This window comes from Chenopodium quinoa, unplaced genomic scaffold (assembly GCF_001683475.1).
Source record: "Chenopodium quinoa cultivar QQ74 unplaced genomic scaffold, ASM168347v1, whole genome shotgun sequence".
Classification (NCBI taxonomy): Eukaryota; Viridiplantae; Streptophyta; class Magnoliopsida; order Caryophyllales; family Amaranthaceae; genus Chenopodium; species Chenopodium quinoa.
The window spans coordinates 18823976-18842047 of NW_018742204.1; the positions used below are offsets into that span (position 1 = coordinate 18823976).

General features: G+C 36.1%; 3 protein-coding genes across 7 annotated transcripts; 2 read left to right on the forward strand and 1 right to left on the reverse strand.

Moving 5' to 3' along the window:
* Nucleotides 1–1391: 1391 nt before the first annotated feature.
* On the forward strand, nucleotides 1392–5995 carry LOC110721172 (transcription factor bHLH49-like). Of its 4 annotated transcripts, none has more exons than XM_021900331.1 (10): nucleotides 1392–1686; nucleotides 2464–3477; nucleotides 3556–3786; nucleotides 3885–3950; nucleotides 4020–4088; nucleotides 4355–4426; nucleotides 4548–4751; nucleotides 5147–5234; nucleotides 5308–5322; nucleotides 5401–5995. In XM_021900331.1, the coding sequence occupies exons 2-10, from the start codon at nucleotides 2659–2661 to the stop codon at nucleotides 5457–5459; spliced, it is 1623 nt and encodes a 540-aa protein (XP_021756023.1). In that variant the 5' UTR covers nucleotides 1392–1686; nucleotides 2464–2658; the 3' UTR covers nucleotides 5460–5995. The 4 variants fall into 4 exon arrangements, with proteins under 4 accessions (XP_021756023.1, XP_021756007.1, XP_021755999.1 ...); XM_021900315.1 differs by having other exon boundaries at nucleotides 1393–1745; nucleotides 4545–4751; XM_021900307.1 differs by having other exon boundaries at nucleotides 1393–1686; nucleotides 4545–4751.
* A 652-nt stretch (nucleotides 5996–6647) lies between these two features.
* Nucleotides 6648–16195, forward strand: LOC110721204 (putative pentatricopeptide repeat-containing protein At1g68930). Of its 2 annotated transcripts, XR_002511411.1 has the most exons (2): nucleotides 6648–10197; nucleotides 16082–16195. XR_002511411.1 is itself a non-coding variant. In XM_021900357.1 (1 exon), exon 1 carries the CDS (start codon nucleotides 7614–7616, stop codon nucleotides 9843–9845), a length of 2232 nt encoding a protein of 743 aa, XP_021756049.1. In that variant the 5' UTR covers nucleotides 6648–7613; the 3' UTR covers nucleotides 9846–10749. The 2 variants fall into 2 exon arrangements, 1 of the variants encoding a protein (XP_021756049.1); XM_021900357.1 differs by lacking the exon at nucleotides 16082–16195 and having other exon boundaries at nucleotides 6648–10749.
* Nucleotides 10914–16234, reverse strand: LOC110721196 (putative U-box domain-containing protein 42). The gene is made up of 4 exons (XM_021900341.1): nucleotides 16152–16234; nucleotides 14060–15226; nucleotides 13386–13695; nucleotides 10914–13222 (listed from the first exon to the last, which is right to left on the reverse strand). Exons 1-4 carry the CDS (start codon nucleotides 16182–16184, stop codon nucleotides 11622–11624), a joined length of 3111 nt encoding a protein of 1036 aa, XP_021756033.1. The 5' UTR covers nucleotides 16185–16234; the 3' UTR covers nucleotides 10914–11621.
* Between the last annotated feature and the right edge of the window lie 1838 nt (nucleotides 16235–18072).

Below are 18072 nucleotides of genomic sequence, written 5' to 3' on the forward strand. Positions count from 1 at the left end.
CAAATAAACAAATATTCAAATAAAAGAATTGGTAATAGCTCTGCTCCCCAGATGGTTAAGAAGGACAACGCCATAAGATTACAGAAAATCTACAAATCTGAAAGTTGGCAATGTCAGTTGCTAGCCTAGACCTAGCAATTAGCATAATTACACTTAGTACTTTTTTTATTTTTTATCCTAAAGTTCACACATAAGAATACATACATACAATCAACAAGATTTTAATTATTTTAATAGTATCATACGTACAACTAGTTCTTATAGTCAATTATTCTGTATACTAGTAGTCTAGTACGAAACAAAGTGGTAATAATACTCCGTATATGAAGTACTTAACCTTTAATGTTGCATAAATAATGTGTATTGATATACATCCTTTGGTTTTACTCGTAATTGTTTGTCTCATGGGTAAAATGTGCTTTATTTCGTAAGCAATATTAAGGATTGAACTAAAACATTACAGATTTGATGTGATACCTTTGTATTACTTACTTATACAAGTGTATGCAAATTTGGTGTGATATCTTTACAAACAGACCCTGAATCGAACTGAAATTAAGCTAAAGAGAACAGCTGAACATGTCCTTTAGTCACGTAGTTTTAGAAGATGATTAGTGAGGCTATACGAGCAATTTTATCAAAATAATTTTAACATGAAAATTACAATTTGGTTAGGTATATGTGTGAAATAATTCGTCGGTTTATATAATATAATCTCGATCTCAAATCGTGTTTCACAAGACTGTGTTGTAAGTAAATAAAAATAGAAGAAGTACATGTACATGTACATCATCAATTACTTTTATGGAAAAAGATATATGCAGCCCTAAGGGCTGCATATAAAAAGCTAAAAGTGCAAAGAATAAACATAAAATTAACATTTATTACACCGATTTACTCGTAAATTGTTGATAAATTCACAACTTAATACTAAAAAAGGAAGTATATTAAGGGCCTGTTCTCTTACGTTGAAATTCAGTTCAGTTCAGTTCAGTTCAGCTGAGTTCAGTTCAGTTCAGTTCAGCTCAATTCAGTTCAGTTCAGTTCAGCTCCTAATTTCCTTCTCTTATAAAATATTCATTTCAATTCAGTTCAGCTGAGTTCAGTTCAGTTAAGTTCAGTTCAGTTTAGCTGAGTTCAGTTCAGTTCAGTTTAGTTCGGTTCAGCTGATTTCAGTCAATAAGAACATGCCCTAAATGCTTATATGCAACCCTAAGAGCTGCATATAGCATTACCCCTATTTTTATTTAAGTAAAAACTTGTGATTAATCGATTAAGGTAAAGTTTGGTCTTAATTAAAAACAATTAATTATGTTGACAGTAGCAGTGGCGGTGGTTAATCATCAAGAGCTCTCTTTTTAATGCAGGCGTGGGTATAAATGCAGGACCTTTGTCATTACTCTTTCTCTTTTCTCTCTCTAGCTTCTCTTCTTTCTCTCTCTACTAAATTTTACATTAACTTTTGCTTATTTTTCTTACCAACTAATTATTTTTTCCTGGACGTTTATTAGACAAAATATCAGCTTCTGGGCAATTCAAAAATCATATAAAATCAGAAGAAAACCAAACAAGAAGGTGAAATTTTCAAGCCCAAAAAAAAAAGAAGCCAAAATTCAATAAAGTTTTCTTCAGTAAAAAGCTTCAATGGAGGTCAGAGTACTAAAAGTAGCTCAAAATCTGAAATGGGTATCTTTTATCTTCCCACTATTAGCTCAATTTCTTTATGATTCAGAGAAAAAAGAGGGGTATTAATTTGCTCTGACTAGGGTTTATGTTAATTTTAATTTTTATTTCTCATCAATTTCTGAGGGTGTTATTTATTATGCTGAAATCAATGAATTGGTACAAATTGACTGCACTTATAGTCTTTTTTCTGCAATTTCTGGGTGTTTGAATAGATTCTTACTGAGTATTAATTGGTGGATACCATTTTTAGTTGCTGTACATGTTTAGTTCAGTCATTGCTTTTATAGAAGTTGTTGTTTGGCTGTTAACATTGTGGTGTTGATCTCAGTACATGAAGTGGGTACACTGGGGTTTCGTTTTAATGATGTTATGTTGCTATTAGACTTGGCAATTCGGGTAAACGAGTCGTGTTCGTGTTTGGTTTCGTGTTTTATTTCGAATAGATAGGTACACTGGGGTTTCGTTTTAATGATGCTATGTTGCTTTCACTTCATTGATTGAAGTAGGTAACATGACTTTACTCTTTCCTTCTATTATCTGGTTTTGCTATAACTAGCGCCGTAGCAAGTTTGTCAGTCTACAATAGTAGCATTTCTTTGGGTTCATTGAGCTTATTTTGGTCGTTGTGTGTGGTGGTGGGGGACGGGAATCTTTGTCATTGTCTTCTTAAACTTTTTTTTTGCTTGATTTTTAAATTTAATTTTCAAATGGTTATTATGTATTGTTTCATTTGATTTTTGAGTTTAAATTTTTGGTGGGTTGTTGTTGGCTTTTCAGGTTTCTGTTCTTAATTCAATTACGAAATTGGGGTTCTTGTGAGGGGTTTTTGGTTCTTTCTCCTGCTTGTGTTAGAACATAGAAGTTAGAATTACTGGAAACAAAACCCGAAAACCTTGAAGGAGAGTGTAGGGAATAAGAAAGTAGGAAAATTGTTGGTCTGATTTGGACTGTTGTTGATAGTTTGAAGTTGGTATGGAAATGAATGATAAAGATAAATCGGAAGTTGAGAAGAGGAATGAAGAACCCTTGACTTACCACCCCCCTGGTATATCAGCTGATTGGCGATATGACATTCCTAATTACGCTAATTCATCAATGGGTTTGGTGTCGAGTGGGAATTCTATGGCTGTTTGTGGAGATGCAGTTGGTCCTTCCTGTTCCTCCGGTTCAATGGTGGATTCATTTAGTCCAACAGTTTGGGAACATTCTGTTAACACAGCACCCTTAGGCTTCAGCGAAATGAATGTTCATAATGGTGCAGGCGTTTCTGATCCACTATCAATGCTCAAAAGTGGCTTATTTTTACCAAGCATGTCAGGGATGCTGCCTCATAGCTTATCTCAGTTTCCTGCGGACTCTGCTTTCATTGAGCGTGCGGCTCGGTTTTCTAGCTTCAGCGGGGGGCATTTTGGAGATATGTTGAATCCTTTAGGCATCCATCAGTCTGATAGTCCTTATTTTCGAGGGGGGGCAATGATGCAAGGTCCACAAGAGGTCTTGCCAGGAAATGCCTATAAAACCTTGGCTGGTAGACATCCTCAAAATCCAGAGGCAAGCTTTGCTGAAACCTCCAAAGATGTTTCCGTGACTCCAGAACATGGGGCTGTGGAAGGGAATTCGCCCAAAAACGAGACAATGGTAGAAAGGTCTCGTGAAGAGGCTAAACAACCTGTTTCCATGTCTGGAAATGACTCTGATGAACCTGAATTTAGTGGTGGTGCTGCCCAAGAGCAAGGGGTACCTTCAACAGCTAAAACTGCGGGTGGAAAGAAAAGAAAAAGGGGTAATCAGGTAAGAAAAGCTACTCTATGCCTTAGATTTTGCTGCTTAATGTTGAATTATACGGTATTCATTTGCTTTTCACTTTAGGATGCTGAGGCTGAGCGATCCAATGGAACTCAGCAGCATTCCGATGAAACTAGGAAGAACATTTCAGAAATTCAACAGAAGGGAGAACAGAATTTAACACCAACTGGCAATAAGTCAAATGGAAAACATGTCAAACAGAGTTCTCAGGCTTCTGATTCAGCAAAGGAAGAATATATACATGTGAGAGCACGAAGAGGGCAGGCTACTAACAGTCATAGTCTAGCTGAAAGGGTAAGGACTTTCTTAGTGATTATACTAGTATAGTATTAGTGTCTCTCTATCTTTATTACCGATGAATGATGATTGATGATCGTTTATCTTGACTATAGGTTAGGAGAGAGAAAATCAGCGAGAGGATGAAATTTCTTCAAGACCTTGTTCCTGGTTGCAGTAAGGTGATCTTTGAACTTATTATCCTGTGGGTTTCATCTTTTGGAACTCTCAACTAAAGCTCTGTTTCGCAGGTCACGGGTAAAGCAGTTATGCTAGATGAAATAATTAATTACGTACAATCATTACAGCGGCAGGTTGAGGTACAGACAGAATATGATTTATCTTATGATTTTTACCTTGTCTTACTTTCAGTTCTTGGTTGTTTCTGTATACTTCAATGCACCAATATGTCAAGTCTTTGGCTCCAACACTGACCTTTTAGGATATTGTTTTTCTTTCTACTGGTTAGATAAATTTTCTATAATTGTTCCAAGGCATGAATTTTCCAACTGTGCAACTATCTTCACATGTGTTTCTTCAAACATCATGGCTTATGTTTCTTTTGTTCTGCTGTTTTTTACCCCAGTTTTTATCAATGAAATTAGCAACAGTTAATCCTCGACTGGACTTCAATATTGAGCGTCTTCTCGCAAAAGATGTGAGTAACAATCGAATGCTTTTTAGTTGCTAAATTGTCGGAATGAAGTGCATTTGTAAACAGACTTATAACAAACCTGGTTTCCTGATGCTGTATATTAATTATTTTAATTTTACAGCAGATGTTTTCAGCAAGAGCTGGTCCTTCTTCTGGTCTTCCGTTTTCTCCAGAGATTCAAATGCCTTACCCTTCCCTAAATCAAACTCAGCCATCCATTATGCCTCCTAGTCTACCTGGCTCTGGAACCTCTTCTGATATACTGAGGAGGGTGATTAATTCGCAATTATCAAATATGGGAGGAGGGTACAAAGAATCCGCTTTGCAGGTAAGAGTGTTCTATCAAGTGAATGTCTCAATTTTGACCCGTTTCCAATACCTGATCTGAAACAGTGATTTACGCAACCTTAATCCAAATTGTGCCCAAATTTACAGACACAGATATAACTGTATTGATCCAGAAATTATTTCGACATGTCAATATTTTATTGTTCGTTTTATCATACTATAATATGTTAATTGATAATAAACTAAAATACTACCCGACCAAAATAGTATCAAACGACCTAAAATTGAAGCAATTGACTCATCATATGAATACAACCTGGACTAAAGAGTGGCCTGAACCAAACTTGATATAAGAAATCTTTTTTGGCTGTCAAATATATGGTACTAGTTTTGGCCCTTCTATTGTTGTTTATTAATATGTATGTGTTCAAACAGTTACCTAATGCGTGGGATGGCGAGCTTCACAATGTTGTGCAGATGGGTTTCAATGCCAGTTCACCCCTTGACAACCAAGAAACAAGCGGTAAGAATTCTCAACCCTTGGATTTGTTCTACCACCACTGTACTTGTCTGACGTTTCCCTCTAATATCTGCAGGTTCAACGCCAACAGGTCAAATGAAAGCCGAATCTTGATCTCTGTTTTTGAGCCACCTTTTCATCAATATAAACATTTAAATGCTGTTCATAGGAGTTCCCTCGTCCACTCTTACCGGAGATTGGATGCCTGACGTTGAAGGAAAACCGTGATTTGAAGAAGCTTCAAGAAATCCCCAACTTATCGTTTCAAGTACAAGATGTATATTCCTAACAACTCTGTTTCTTAGAGAACAAATTCCATCACAAGCTTTTGATGCTCTTTGTACATTAAAATTTGAAGAATATATAATAATGCCTTTTAATGGTTAAGCACAACTCAGAAGTTGGAGAAGCATAAGGTTGAGGCGTACCTTGATGTACAACCTCTAAAATGTCGAAACGTTGCAGAGAATTATGTGGCTACTTATGGGGTTATTGATCCTCTTTTGCTTTGGCATGAGGCCATGAGGGGAGGGCCGGAGGGGCGACTAGTGTTCAAAATTTTTTCTTTCTCATCAATTCATCATATTTCAGTATGGAATGTAAAATATATTTATCTTTCTCTTAGTTAATTATTGTAGAATGGTGTATTTTTTGGTTGTTTTGAATTATAGTAGTCATGCACAGGTAGTTTGCTAATCCTGCAAGAACAGTGAACCAAAAAAAAAAACAAGCAAATTAATACTACGTACTTCCTTCATCTTTAATTAATCGTCTTTTATACTATTTTGGTCCGTCTCTAAATGATTGTTCCATTACAAGGCTTTGTTTGTTATGATGCAATATATTTATATATATTATGGAAAAATAATTTTCCATGGAATTTTTTTCAAAGAAAAATACAATTGTAAAAATGATTTTATTCCGTGTGCTTCAAAAATAATATTGTTGAGGGAGAGGAAAATGGGAGTGGAAGCAAGATAGACGAGGGGAGAAGAATATGGGTGCTTAATTGTTTATAGTGCAAAGATAAACGTGACATTCTTTCTTTTCACAATTAAAATGTTTGATTGGAAATTATATTCATGGAAAATATGTTTTTTTTTTTAATCAAAATAAACGGAGCTTAAATTGAACTCTCTTCACCCAACTTCTTCAACAATGTATTGCAGACCCTGCCATTAAATCTCCCTCTTTTCATCTTTTTTTTTTAGTATATTCATAAACTTAAGTAATGTTTTACCATCTATTTTAAGAAGTAATATGCACACTCAAATCTAAGAGGATAATAATGTGAGTGTAAGGAATCAATTGCAATGCTTTTACTAAATCTAGGAGGTGAAATGCATTTCGACATCCATTCTTGTATACACATTATTATTATTATTATTATTATTATTTTTTTTTTTTTTTTTTTTTTGCTCGTTTGCCTCATGAAATTCTACTACTTCATCCTTGGAAATTTAATAGAAAAATTTGGGTCTTGGGAAGAATTTCTCGCTTCAATCTTGTAGTTATAAGAGTAGTTATTGTTCTTTAGGATTTGTTTATCATATTTTTCATTTCATTTCACTTCAATAAAGAAAGTTTACTCTTTATATTCCAATTAAATTTCAGCTCAATAGATATCAATTAGCATATGTTAGACGTATTTGTCAAATTAGCTATTAGGGGAACATGTTCACAATAAGGTAATAACTAGTTGTTAGTAAATTAATTTTTTAAAATGGCAATTTAAATAATTGTATTATGTAGTGTTTGGGTCCAATTTAGTCTAATTGGGTCTAGTCCATAAATGATTAAATTAAAAGTCCAAGGTCAAAGGTTCATCTCTCCAATCATCATTGCCAAGTCAAAGTCAAGTCAAGGTCCGGTCAACATAGTAAGCCCATTTGGCTTTGGGCCCATCTCTTCTATTGTGCAAAGGTATAAAAGCCGTCAATTGTGCCATTTTACATTCATTCACAAAAGCTTCAAGCAATTAATTCTCTTGCATAATTTTCTCTCTCTACACATTATACTGACTTCGGCGTCGGAGGGGTCTTCCTCGGCCCGACATTATTTGAATCGAGTCAGTCTTCAGCCACTGCAAAGAACCTTCGGCAAGGTCCTATTATTTTCACCCGAAACACGTATTATTTTGAATCACAAGTTAAAATATTGAAAGAATTTTCAGATGTCGGATTACGCCGTACAATATTGTTTATGGTTATAAGTCCTTATAACTCTAAGAGCCCCCTCTCCCCAAAAAAAAAAAAAAAAAAAAAAAAAAAAAAAAAAAAAACAGATTTGAAACACATTTTCCCACGAAATTTACAAATACAAAAAAATACAAAAATGAAAACCAAATAATATCTCCCCGCCACATTTAACGGTCAAAAGACAATGTCAGCAACCTCAAACTACTACTCCTCAATCCTCAAAAAATGTTGCGAAACTCTAAACTTTAAACTTGTAAAGAAGCTTCACTGCTTCATCATCAAAATCCAGAAATACCCAGATACTTTTCTATCAAACAATCTTATCAGCACATACAATCACTTCGGAAATTTAGTTTATGCACGCCATGTGTTCGATCAAATGCCTCAACCAAACCCCTTTTCTTGGAACATTCTATTATCGGCTTATTCCAAGGCGGGCCGTCTTGTCGAAATGCTGGAGTTCTTTCATTCTATTCCAATAAAAGATGGTATTACATGGAATGCTTTTATTTCAGGTTATGCTAATTGTGGGAAATTTAATTGTGCTGTGATGGGTTATAGGACTATGTTGGAGGAGGGTACTATGAACTTAAATAGGATAACGTTTTCGACGATGCTTATATTGTCGTCGAATATGGATTGTGTTGATTTGGGTAGGCAGCTTCATGGGCAGATTGTGAAGTGTGGGTTTCTTTCTTATATGTTTGTGGCTAATCCGTTGGTTGATATGTATTCCAAGTTGGGATTTGTTCGTGATGCACAACAGGTTTTTGAGGAGGCACCGGAGAGGAATTTGGTGATGTATAATACTATGATTGCAGGGTTTTCGCGTCTTGGGATGTTTGATGAGTCATGGTGTTTGTTGCATAGTATGCCATATAAAGATTCAATTACATGGACAACTATGATAACAGGACTTACTCAAAATGGATTTGACAGGGAAGCTGTTGTTTTGATGAGAAAGATGCGAGAGGAAGGTTTTGCCATGGACCAGTTTACTTTTGGAAGTGTCTTAGCTGCTTGTGGGAGAATGGGATTCTTGAAAGAAGGGAAAGAACTTCATACTTATATAATACGAACAGGATATCAAGGGAACGTATTTGTTGGCAGTGCTCTCATTGACATGTATTGCAAGTGTAATTACATACAGTATGCAAGGACAGTTTTCGAGAGAATGACACACAAAAATACTGTCTCATGGACTGCAATGCTAGTGGGTTATAGTCAGAGTGGTCTGTCGGAGGAAGCTATTAAAACTTTCCTCGAGATGCAAAAGAACTCAATTGAACCAGATGACATTACGTTAGGAAGTGTTGTTAGTTCGTGTGCTGATTTATCTTGTTTGGAAGAGGGTGTTCAATTTCACAATCAAGCTTTATTGTCTGGTTTAATATCCTTTGTTGCTGTCTCTAATGCACTCATTACCTTGTACGGAAGATGTGGAAGTATTGAAGATTCCTTAAAGTTGTTTAAAGAGATGAATGTGAGGGATGAAATCACCTGGACTGCATTAATTTCTGGATATGCTCAATTTGGAAAGGCCCGTGAAACAATGCATTTTTTTGAGGAAATGCTTTCTCATGGACTTAAGCCCGATGAAGCTACTTTTGTCGGTGTTCTCTCAGCATGTAGCAGAGCAGGTCTAGTAGAAGAAGGAAAACAGTATTTTGACTTGATGGTGAAAAAACATGGTGTAGCTGCAACTCCTGATCACTATACTTGCATGATTGATCTTTTCAGTCGTGCTGGGAGGTTAGAAGAAGCCAAAAGTTTTATTTCTGAAATGCCTTACATCCCTGATGCAATTGCTTGGGGTACAGTCCTGAGTTCATGTAGAGTCTATGGGAACATGGAAATTGCAAATTGGGCTGCCGATTCTCTATTTGAACTAGACCCTCAACACCCTGCAGGTTATGTCTTGCTTTCCAGCCTATATGCTGCTGAAGGGAAATGGGAACATGTTGCTCAGTTGAGGAAGGGAATGAGAGATAGAGGCATAAGGAAAGAGCCTGGTTATAGTTGGATTAAGTTTAAAAATAAAGTACATGTATTCTCTGCTGACGATCAGTCCAGCCCGTATTTGGACCAGATATATGCTGAGATGGAAAAGTTGAACCTGAAGATGATTGAGGAAGGTTATAAACCTGATTTGAGCTCTGTTCTTCACGATGTTGAGGATTCTGAAAAGATGCGAATACTAAAGCATCACAGTGAGAGACTTGCAATTGTTTTCGGCTTGATGTTTGTACCGCCTGGCCTCCCTATTAGAGTGGTTAAGAATCTTAGGGTTTGTGGTGATTGCCACACTGCGACAAAGTTCATATCTAAAATTACACAGAGAGAAATACTTGTAAGAGATTCTGTCCGCTTTCATTTATTCAAGAATGGAACTTGTTCGTGTGGAGATTTTTGGTGAACTCTGTTATCAAGTATGATAGTGAGGATATTGAGCGCTTTACTTGGTTTCTTACATCTTTATTGTGAAGTCTTTGCACCTGTGGGGACAATGCAATGAGGAAAAGGTTATATGAACAGCCTAGTTCAGGTAACAGTCTGAAGCATTTGCTCATGTAAATGCAGTTTTCTTGAGGCTAAGACAATAGAGGAAAGCTTGGAGCTTGTCAGAGATGCATGACTCTGATTGCTTCCATTCAGAGTGGTTTGACAATGAGAGTTTGAGATTGTCTTTCAGCTACGCTGTTACTCATGAGGCTGCTTGCTGAACTGGGATACAATCCTGAATAAGGACTGCAAACATCAGTGGACAAGTGAGCCTTTACCCTTGTTTGTAATTTCAGGTCAATTTTATTTCATGTTTCCATGGGTACTTCTCTATCATGCACATAGGTAGAACATCATTGGACTTTCATACTTCATAATAGTGTTCACAAAAGCACTTCATAGTTTCATTAATTCCCTGTTCTATGAAGGTTACCAACACACATTGTTTTGGTACTGAGACTACTGACATGAATAAACGTATAATCCTCTCATCATCAATGAAAGCTGATTCAGTCAGTATCAAGATAATTGATCAATTTTGGAGTACAATGGACTATATAGTAAATATTATGTGTTAATAATTAACTGTCCTATACTTAGCTGCTGTCAAGTAATAGGTCTGTTGAGTGTCTTTTCCAGTCTAGAGTTGAATAAAACACCTCTGCAATTGTTTGATGAGGTTTCATATGCTCTAATTTTTCTCTAGGCGAGCCGCGAGTGTCTTACTAAAAAGTCTTGTATACTGTAATGATTTGTATATTGCTTGGACAAATTAAACTGAGTATTAATCTATTATGACTATAAGATTTCACTGTAAATATTTACATGCACATGTTTTTTATCAACAGTTTGAATTTTAGGCTTACAGATTAATTTCATACTAGATCTGCAGTCTAAACACATACTTCATGCATTTCTTTAGTTGTACCATATTGCTTTGGCACGTTTGTACTGTTATTTACAAGTGAAAATTATAAAATAAGTTGATGATTTGAAAATTCATATATAGATGAATATAACAAGATTCCTAGTGACTAGGTTTTTACTTGTAAATAACCAAGGATTCTCGAAGTGAAGGATAGTGTCAACAGTCAATATGCAGCAACCACAGTAATTAATGTGGACCGGGTTTATTTTAGTCTTTATAAAAAGAGTATAACTTACCAAAAACACATCTTAATTCTAAAACACATCTTATAAAAAAAAAAAAAAAGTATAACTTACCAAAAACACATCTTAATTCTTAAGGTTAGAGCTAGTGGATACTTACCAAAAGTTGCCTGACGGTATGGCCCTAAGTAACTCCGAAATGAATAATCCGGCTATTCAATACTCCATTAATAGCTTGGAGCCTTTTTGGCTGAAAAGTAGTTTGATGGAAAAGATCAACTGCATTTTATAAATGTAAAAAGGTTTCATTGTCTCAGTTTCTTCTTGATTATTTATGAGCCTGGTAAATCTGAAAGTAAAATAGTTTCATATACAAGGGAAAATAGAATCCCTTTCTCACAGTGATTTCCTCTATTCATAAAGAACAATATACATCTAGTAAGCCCCCCGAGTCTATACAAGGGTCATTTTCAGACTAAATCACTAAAATCTATTTTTTCTTCATCATTCAATTTATTTCTAGGATCTCCATCTACTTAATCACTCTAAACCAGGACTTTCACATTCACCATTGGAAAAATCAAGTGGTAAAGGTGCCAGTGAGACTTGGCATCTTATCTAGGTACCGTAGAATATTTTCTGCCATCTGCCTTGTGTATGCATCTCCATGATGGAAGGCAGTCACCACTGTAATATAAAATAACTTATCTTGTGATACAAGAGATAAAGATCTTTGCCCACCTTTCACTAAGAACCTCTCAATCATCCAAAATGCTTTCTGCCACAGAATTTCATTCTTGTGATATCGCACTGCTTTTAACACTCGTTGTATCGTATTCATCTCATCCAGTATGTTCACACTCTGTTCCACATCAACGTTATCATCCAGTAATGTCGATAATGCTGATAATGCAGCTTCAGCCACCTGAACATTCTGATGATCCAGGCATAATAAGAGTCTCTCAACTGCCCCTGCTTCAATCAAGCAAAATGTATCTTTTTTGGAGCAAACACCTTTATGAACTACACAAAGTTCCACTTTGGTTTTCCTTGATGACCCAGAGGCTAAAAACCTGGCCTGGTAGAACAGATTGAAGAATTTCTTCCGCTTTCTTTGTGATGGCCCTGGTGGCTTTGAGAGACGTGTTGATTGTGCTGAGAGTTTATCTAATCCTGTAGAAGCTAAGATTTGTACCTCATCTCTTGATGTTTCCAATAACAAATCAGTCAAAACCGCAGTGAAATTGTGATTTATTGCCAAAAACAACATTTGAGAATTATGTAATGTTGCTGTGAATCTAACTAGTACTCCCACTAGCCCCTCCAAGTACATACAGGCATACCTGTTTTGTCTTGTTCCGCTGCTTTGGATTTGACTTATTGATTGCAAGATTTCAGGGATTGTGTTCTTACTGAGCAAGGCCTGATTGAGAGTGAGGTTTTGATGAGGAAGTTTAGCCAGAAATGAGACTGATAGAGCTTGCCTTTCAGTGATCTGACTAGAGTTGGCAGGGCTTTGTATAAGACCCTCAGGTTGGCCATTTAACTTGCAGAGTCTGTCAATTAGTAAATGCCCTATGTGGGATGAGAGTAGAATTAGAAGTTTTATTGCTGCTACTGCAATTTCATCACTTGGGTTGTTGATGAGTTCAATAAGTGTATAGCTTGCTTCACCTTCCCTCACTGCTGACGTAATTGGGTTATCTGACTTCATAGATTTTGCCATACAATAAAGGATTCTGATAAGATTCAAATTCAGATCATCCGGGGTGGAATTTTTGATCATGTAGACGATGTTGAATATGACATAACCTGAAACCATGGTATGGCCTTGACTATTTACAGTCAGATTCTCAAATCCGATCCCAGATTCAAGGATATTTGCTAGTATTGCCGAAGCTTCTTTAAGTGAATCCATTGGTTCACTATATATTTTTTTGGTAAATATTTCTTCAATCATATCTCCTACAATTCCAGCTTCTACTAGTATTCTACCACTGGCTGAGTAAGAGGATATTTGAACAAGGGCTTTAAATACAGCTTTTCTAGTTAAGGGATTTCTGTTGTGCAGCATTTGGATGAGAACAGGAGTTGTTCTCTCTGCCACGTAAGTCTTGCTGTCATCTTTAAGTACTATTTCACCTAGGTAGGTCATCATTTCCAACTTCCTCTCCTCAGATCCTGCTCAAAGTTTCAAGATTTTTCATGGTTTAGATCATTTTGTCTAAATGCATTAGATACTTCTAGTTGGCTACCTTTGCACAGAAAATTTAAGGGAAACTGGCATGATTTGTGAATGATAAATTGATATTTCAAAACAATGAGAAGTAAGTATTAGGTTTACCTTCAATCAAATTGCTAAGAAGAGGTTCCAAGTATCCTATTTCTGCCATGAACTTAATATTGCTGGGACACCGCTCCATATTATTCAAAATTTGGTCTGCTGCTTCTGAAGCAAAGGTGTCTACAGATCTGTTGTACTTTGTTTGGAGCAGAATCAGAATTCCTCCAGTGACATGGCCTATTTTCTCTGAGAGAAAGTTAGACTTGGAAAACTCAATTAGGAGTAATAGTGCAGCGTGTCTTATTGGTTGGTAGCTGCTGGACAGCATTCTGATTGTTGCAGATATCACTGGTGTCTTCGCAATTTGCTCCTGCTCATCCAGTACTATCAGTCAGATGAATAAATAAATATTGTTAAAAAAAAAAAATTAGCTGCTTTTTGTGCATAAATGCAACTGTTGCCAGTCACAAACTATTAGGCCGAATATAAAGGATTTATAATATCTGTACCATTTGGTTCATTAGCTTTGGATATCTGTTATTCTTACAGGTGATACATTACTTCTCTTGGACCTTTCTGTTAGCCGATCACTTCTTTGTCCTTTTGCCTCTACTATCTACTTGTTAGCCAAATCTAACATTCATTTTTCCTTAGATAGTTCGATTCATATGGATAATAAAAGGAAAGTCTCCTTATTAGGGGAGGGTGGGGGAGAGGGAGAGAAGGGCACTAACCTTTGCTTCACCTTGCTCAACTAATAGACGAATCATTCCCAGTGTTAAACATCTCACAGTTTTGTCTCTTAATTCCAGAAGCCTGACAAGCAATGGTATTATTCCTATGCTGTACACTTCCTGTATTTTCTTGGGATTCCTTTGGCAGAGGTTCTGCAAATCCTTCAATGCTTCAAGTATCATACTCTCTGTGCTGCCTATGGACAAAGCTGCACGTATGACTTTAAGTCGCGCAGAATCATTTCTGTCTTTCCACTCCTGTAATATGCTTCTTAAAGCTAAATTGGGGCTCATAGCCCTGCTCTGGAGCTTCTCCCTGGTGATAGGACAGTTAACTTCTTCTGAATTTCCAAATTTTTTGAAATACTCTGTGATTGCCCTCCTCTCGTACGTCAGTCCACTACTTATGGTCACTGGGTCATCCATGACCTGGTTAGTAAGTGGACAAATGAAACTCTTATACATTGGTTCCATATGAGTATCAACTTCTGTCATACTTCTTGATAATCTGTTACTCATGTTTCCAACGTGTCTATTGCTGCTTTCACTTGCACTTCTAATGGCTTCCATTATCTGTGGAATATCTGATACATGAGAGTTTTCTGAGCAGACTACCATGCTGGTTGAATAGAGGTCTGATTCTATTGTCATTGATTCCGCATCTGGGTGATCCTCCAGATACAGTTGATTTGTTTTCTGTTGGTTGGGCTTGGTTTCTTGTAATAGGCTGGTCTCAAAACGAAAATTTCTCATCTCCTCTGAGAGTGAGCTGATTGTGATATCTGCATATTCTTCATCCTTGAATGCAGATGGTGGTATTAAACTCAAGTCATAACCCATTCGATTGATAATATCTTCTAGCTGTTTTATCATGTTCTTCACTTCATCATCCATGATTGTCTGTCCATTTTGTTGAAGTTTTCCTAAGATGTCTTTCGCCATATCACTGCTTTGAGATAGAGATTGTAGTATCTCAGTTTCATTAGCCAGGCTGCTCTCTGAACTCTGAAGCCCCCTAATAGCTGAAGAAGTGCGATAGAAATAGCTTGCGACAGCAAGGATGTTGTTATGTTCTGGATTTGCACTTGGAATCGATTCTATTATCTCTGAGAGCGATGCCAGTAGCTGTTTGCTAATACTCTTGAAATGCTTTACATCTCCATCACACTGAGGAAACAAGAAAATAGAAAACATTATACTGAATATGTGTGATTTCATTCACCCTTTTTATTCCATTCTTTGGGAGATAATTATAAGGCATTGGTGAGCTTCTCTCTCATTCATCTCTTCCATTGTAAATTTTAGCTGGAATTAATGTATGAACATATTGTGGCTACTAACAGGGAAGGTATATGCTCTTGGGTTGGAATTGGGATGAACTAATTATGTAAGAAAATTAGACTTCCTAATTTCCAAAACGAAAAACATGCTCAATTCCTTCCTGAAAATGAAAAAATATTTTCTGTCCAACCAAACGGATAGATCCTTTATGTGTTTTCTTATATTTTATAACTTCTTCTGTTATGGTCCTATTTCAGCTGTATTTACTTCTGCTTTCATATTAAGATATCGAAGAAGCCCCCCTCCCTTTCCTTTTTTAGTTTCATATTTTTGTTCTGCTATATCCTTGTGCTTAACTTAATTCAGATCATTCTGATCTCGCCATAAAGAGTTTTTTCACATGATTTCTAAATTTTCTTGGTATTAGTAATTGAATTTCCTTACATGGTAACAAATTTTATCGACATAGTTACATAGTTTCTTTAAAAAAAATTGTGTAGTGAAAATTTCTAATGCCTTTTTTTTCAGTCCAAAAAAGGAAAACGAAGGAATATAAGAGTTCACACAGATATATACACACTACAAACAGAGTAGATGGGGGGTGTTCATCTATATTGCAAACTGCTTATGTCATTTTTTCATTCTCTACCATATTTTTCCTCTGTGTGATTAATGTTTGTAAGATTTTACTTATCCTAACATTTGTAATTCGGAACCAAGTAATGTGTTTGTGAACTGCAGGATAGTTGAAGGAGCATACTGCATATATAAATGTAAGTAAAAAGAGAAAAGGACTAGCAAAAATTCGTACCACCAAAACTTCATCGGAATTGCTGGTTGACATGGCGTCTGTCAGCTTCCTTTATCAGAGCCTACCTTCTCATTTCTTACTCGGTTTTTGCTCTTGGAGATGCTTCTTAAGGTGAGAGAGTTGTTCTTGAATCAGTCATCGGTTGTTGTTTTCTAAACTAATTACAAAATTCTATTGAGGTTAACTTGCTGGCACTCATTTTCACAATTCATTAGACTGAGTCATATCCTAGTTGAGCAAAGTCTAGGAGCTTACTTGTTTTGTTGTATGTAAGACTTTTTTTTTCTGATTTGTCTCTTATTCTGCACTTTACTGTCATCAAAGAAGATTGTAAAAAACTAATTGACATCAGGCAAATTCTTATTAATTAACTGGAATATACAATAGTAATATGAACCTAGCCTGTTATATCTTGTTAAAGGTTTGATGCAGTCTCACTGTAAACCTATGTCACTTATGAATTATTCTTGATTTTATCAAACCTTGCTTAATCTAAATGCACTTAATTTCTCATTCCATCATTCTATGATTGATTCGTGTCTCATTTGCAGCAGTACTTATTTTTTTGGTCTTCAGAATATAGTTGCACTTTTGTCGCGTAATAAACTACTTCCTCTGTTGATAAAGTAATATCATTTTGATTTATCACTTTTAATTTCTCATCTCAAACACTCCCATTAGTATATCTTTACAATTCTTATTTTTAAGTTGAGGAAATCAGTATGGGTTATAAAGGAAATTTTTATTTTAACATGCTAAGGTACACAGTCTTTGCATAAAAGGATTTTACAGCTTCAGATTCACAATTAACCCCTTCCTGTATGTTGTGAAAGGTACAGTTGGGGTATTCATCCTAAGTCCCACATGGAAAGATTAAGGAAGTGAGAGACTCCTTATAAGTATGAGGCCTTTTGGGAAGGTGCCCAAAAACAAATCCGTGCGGACTAGGCTCAGAGTGGACAATATCATACTAATGTGGATTAGAGTGTGCGTGTGACCTGTCAAGGTGGGTGACCCGGACCCAGCAGATATATATGGCTCTTACAAAGCTTTGGCCTGTCGTGGGCGTAAACTGTCAAATTGATCTCTAAATGTCATGAAAATATGGACGGACTGCATCTGGTGATTAGAGTGGGATAGTTCTATCAGACTTGAATGTTTAAACTGTGCAAGGAGACTTGGTAAGCACAGCTTTGACATTTGTTGTCATGATCATGGGAGGTGGACTTTATGTTTCCAATTGATTTGTTAATAAGCAAATTATTTTTTAATGATCAAGTTGCTAGCACCTTGTTGCCTTCAAAAGTGGAAGTACATAAGCATGTTTTAATTATTCAGTGTACCGTATCTAAGAGAGGCCCTGTTGTCAAGTAAAATGAAACTGAGGTGATAGGTCTTGTACTTGGCTTATTATTTTTTTGCTCTTTATCAGGAACCTCTTTTACACATTCAATCATTATGTCGTGGATGTCAACTATCTTGGTTAATGGAATGTTGTGAAAATTTTACACCATACTTAGAACTTGGGCCAAGGCGGTCTATAGACCCAACACAACTAAATAATTGATATAAAGTTTCATGATGAAAAAAAATTATATATTGGAGATTCAGAGGAAGTCTAAAAATTGTTTTAATATGCTTCGTAATTGTCGTAATTTCATTCGTGCTTTTGGTTGTAATATTCGTATTTTTCATTGCTTTCGTGAGGGGAATAAAGTAGCTGATAGACTAGCTAATTTAGGGGTGGTTCAAACTAATAAGTGCCTTTATTTCGGTGTTCCTCCAATCGAAATAAAGGATCTTATTAGGGAGGACTTCTTAGGGGACTACCCCTCGTTTTATTGCTTAGTTCTTTGTAGTTCTTGGGCTTTGCCCCCTTTTGCACCAAAAAAAAAAAAAAAATTATCTTGCATAATTCTTA

Bases quoted from the DNA above. Each gene is read 5' to 3' on its own strand.
- LOC110721196 (XM_021900341.1), bottom strand. From the start codon at position 16,184: ATGTCAACCAGCAATTCCGATGAAGTTTTGGTG. The intron at 15,227-16,151 runs GTACGAATTTTT...TTGTTTCCTCAG, and splicing joins ATTCCGATGAAGTTTTGGTG to TGTGATGGAGATGTAAAGCA. The intron at 13,696-14,059 runs GTTAGTGCCCTT...CTGGATGAGCAG, and splicing joins TTGAGCAAGGTGAAGCAAAG to GAGCAAATTGCGAAGACACC.
- LOC110721204 (XM_021900357.1), top strand. From the start codon at position 7,614: ATGTCAGCAACCTCAAACTACTACTCCTCAATCCTCAAAAAATGTTGC.
- LOC110721172 (XM_021900315.1), top strand. From the start codon at position 2,659: ATGGAAATGAATGATAAAGATAAATCGGAAGTTGAGAAGAGGAATGAA. The intron at 4,089-4,354 runs GTACAGACAGAA...TTTTTACCCCAG, and splicing joins CATTACAGCGGCAGGTTGAG to TTTTTATCAATGAAATTAGC. The intron at 4,427-4,544 runs GTGAGTAACAAT...TTAATTTTACAG, and splicing joins AGCGTCTTCTCGCAAAAGAT to CAGATGTTTTCAGCAAGAGC.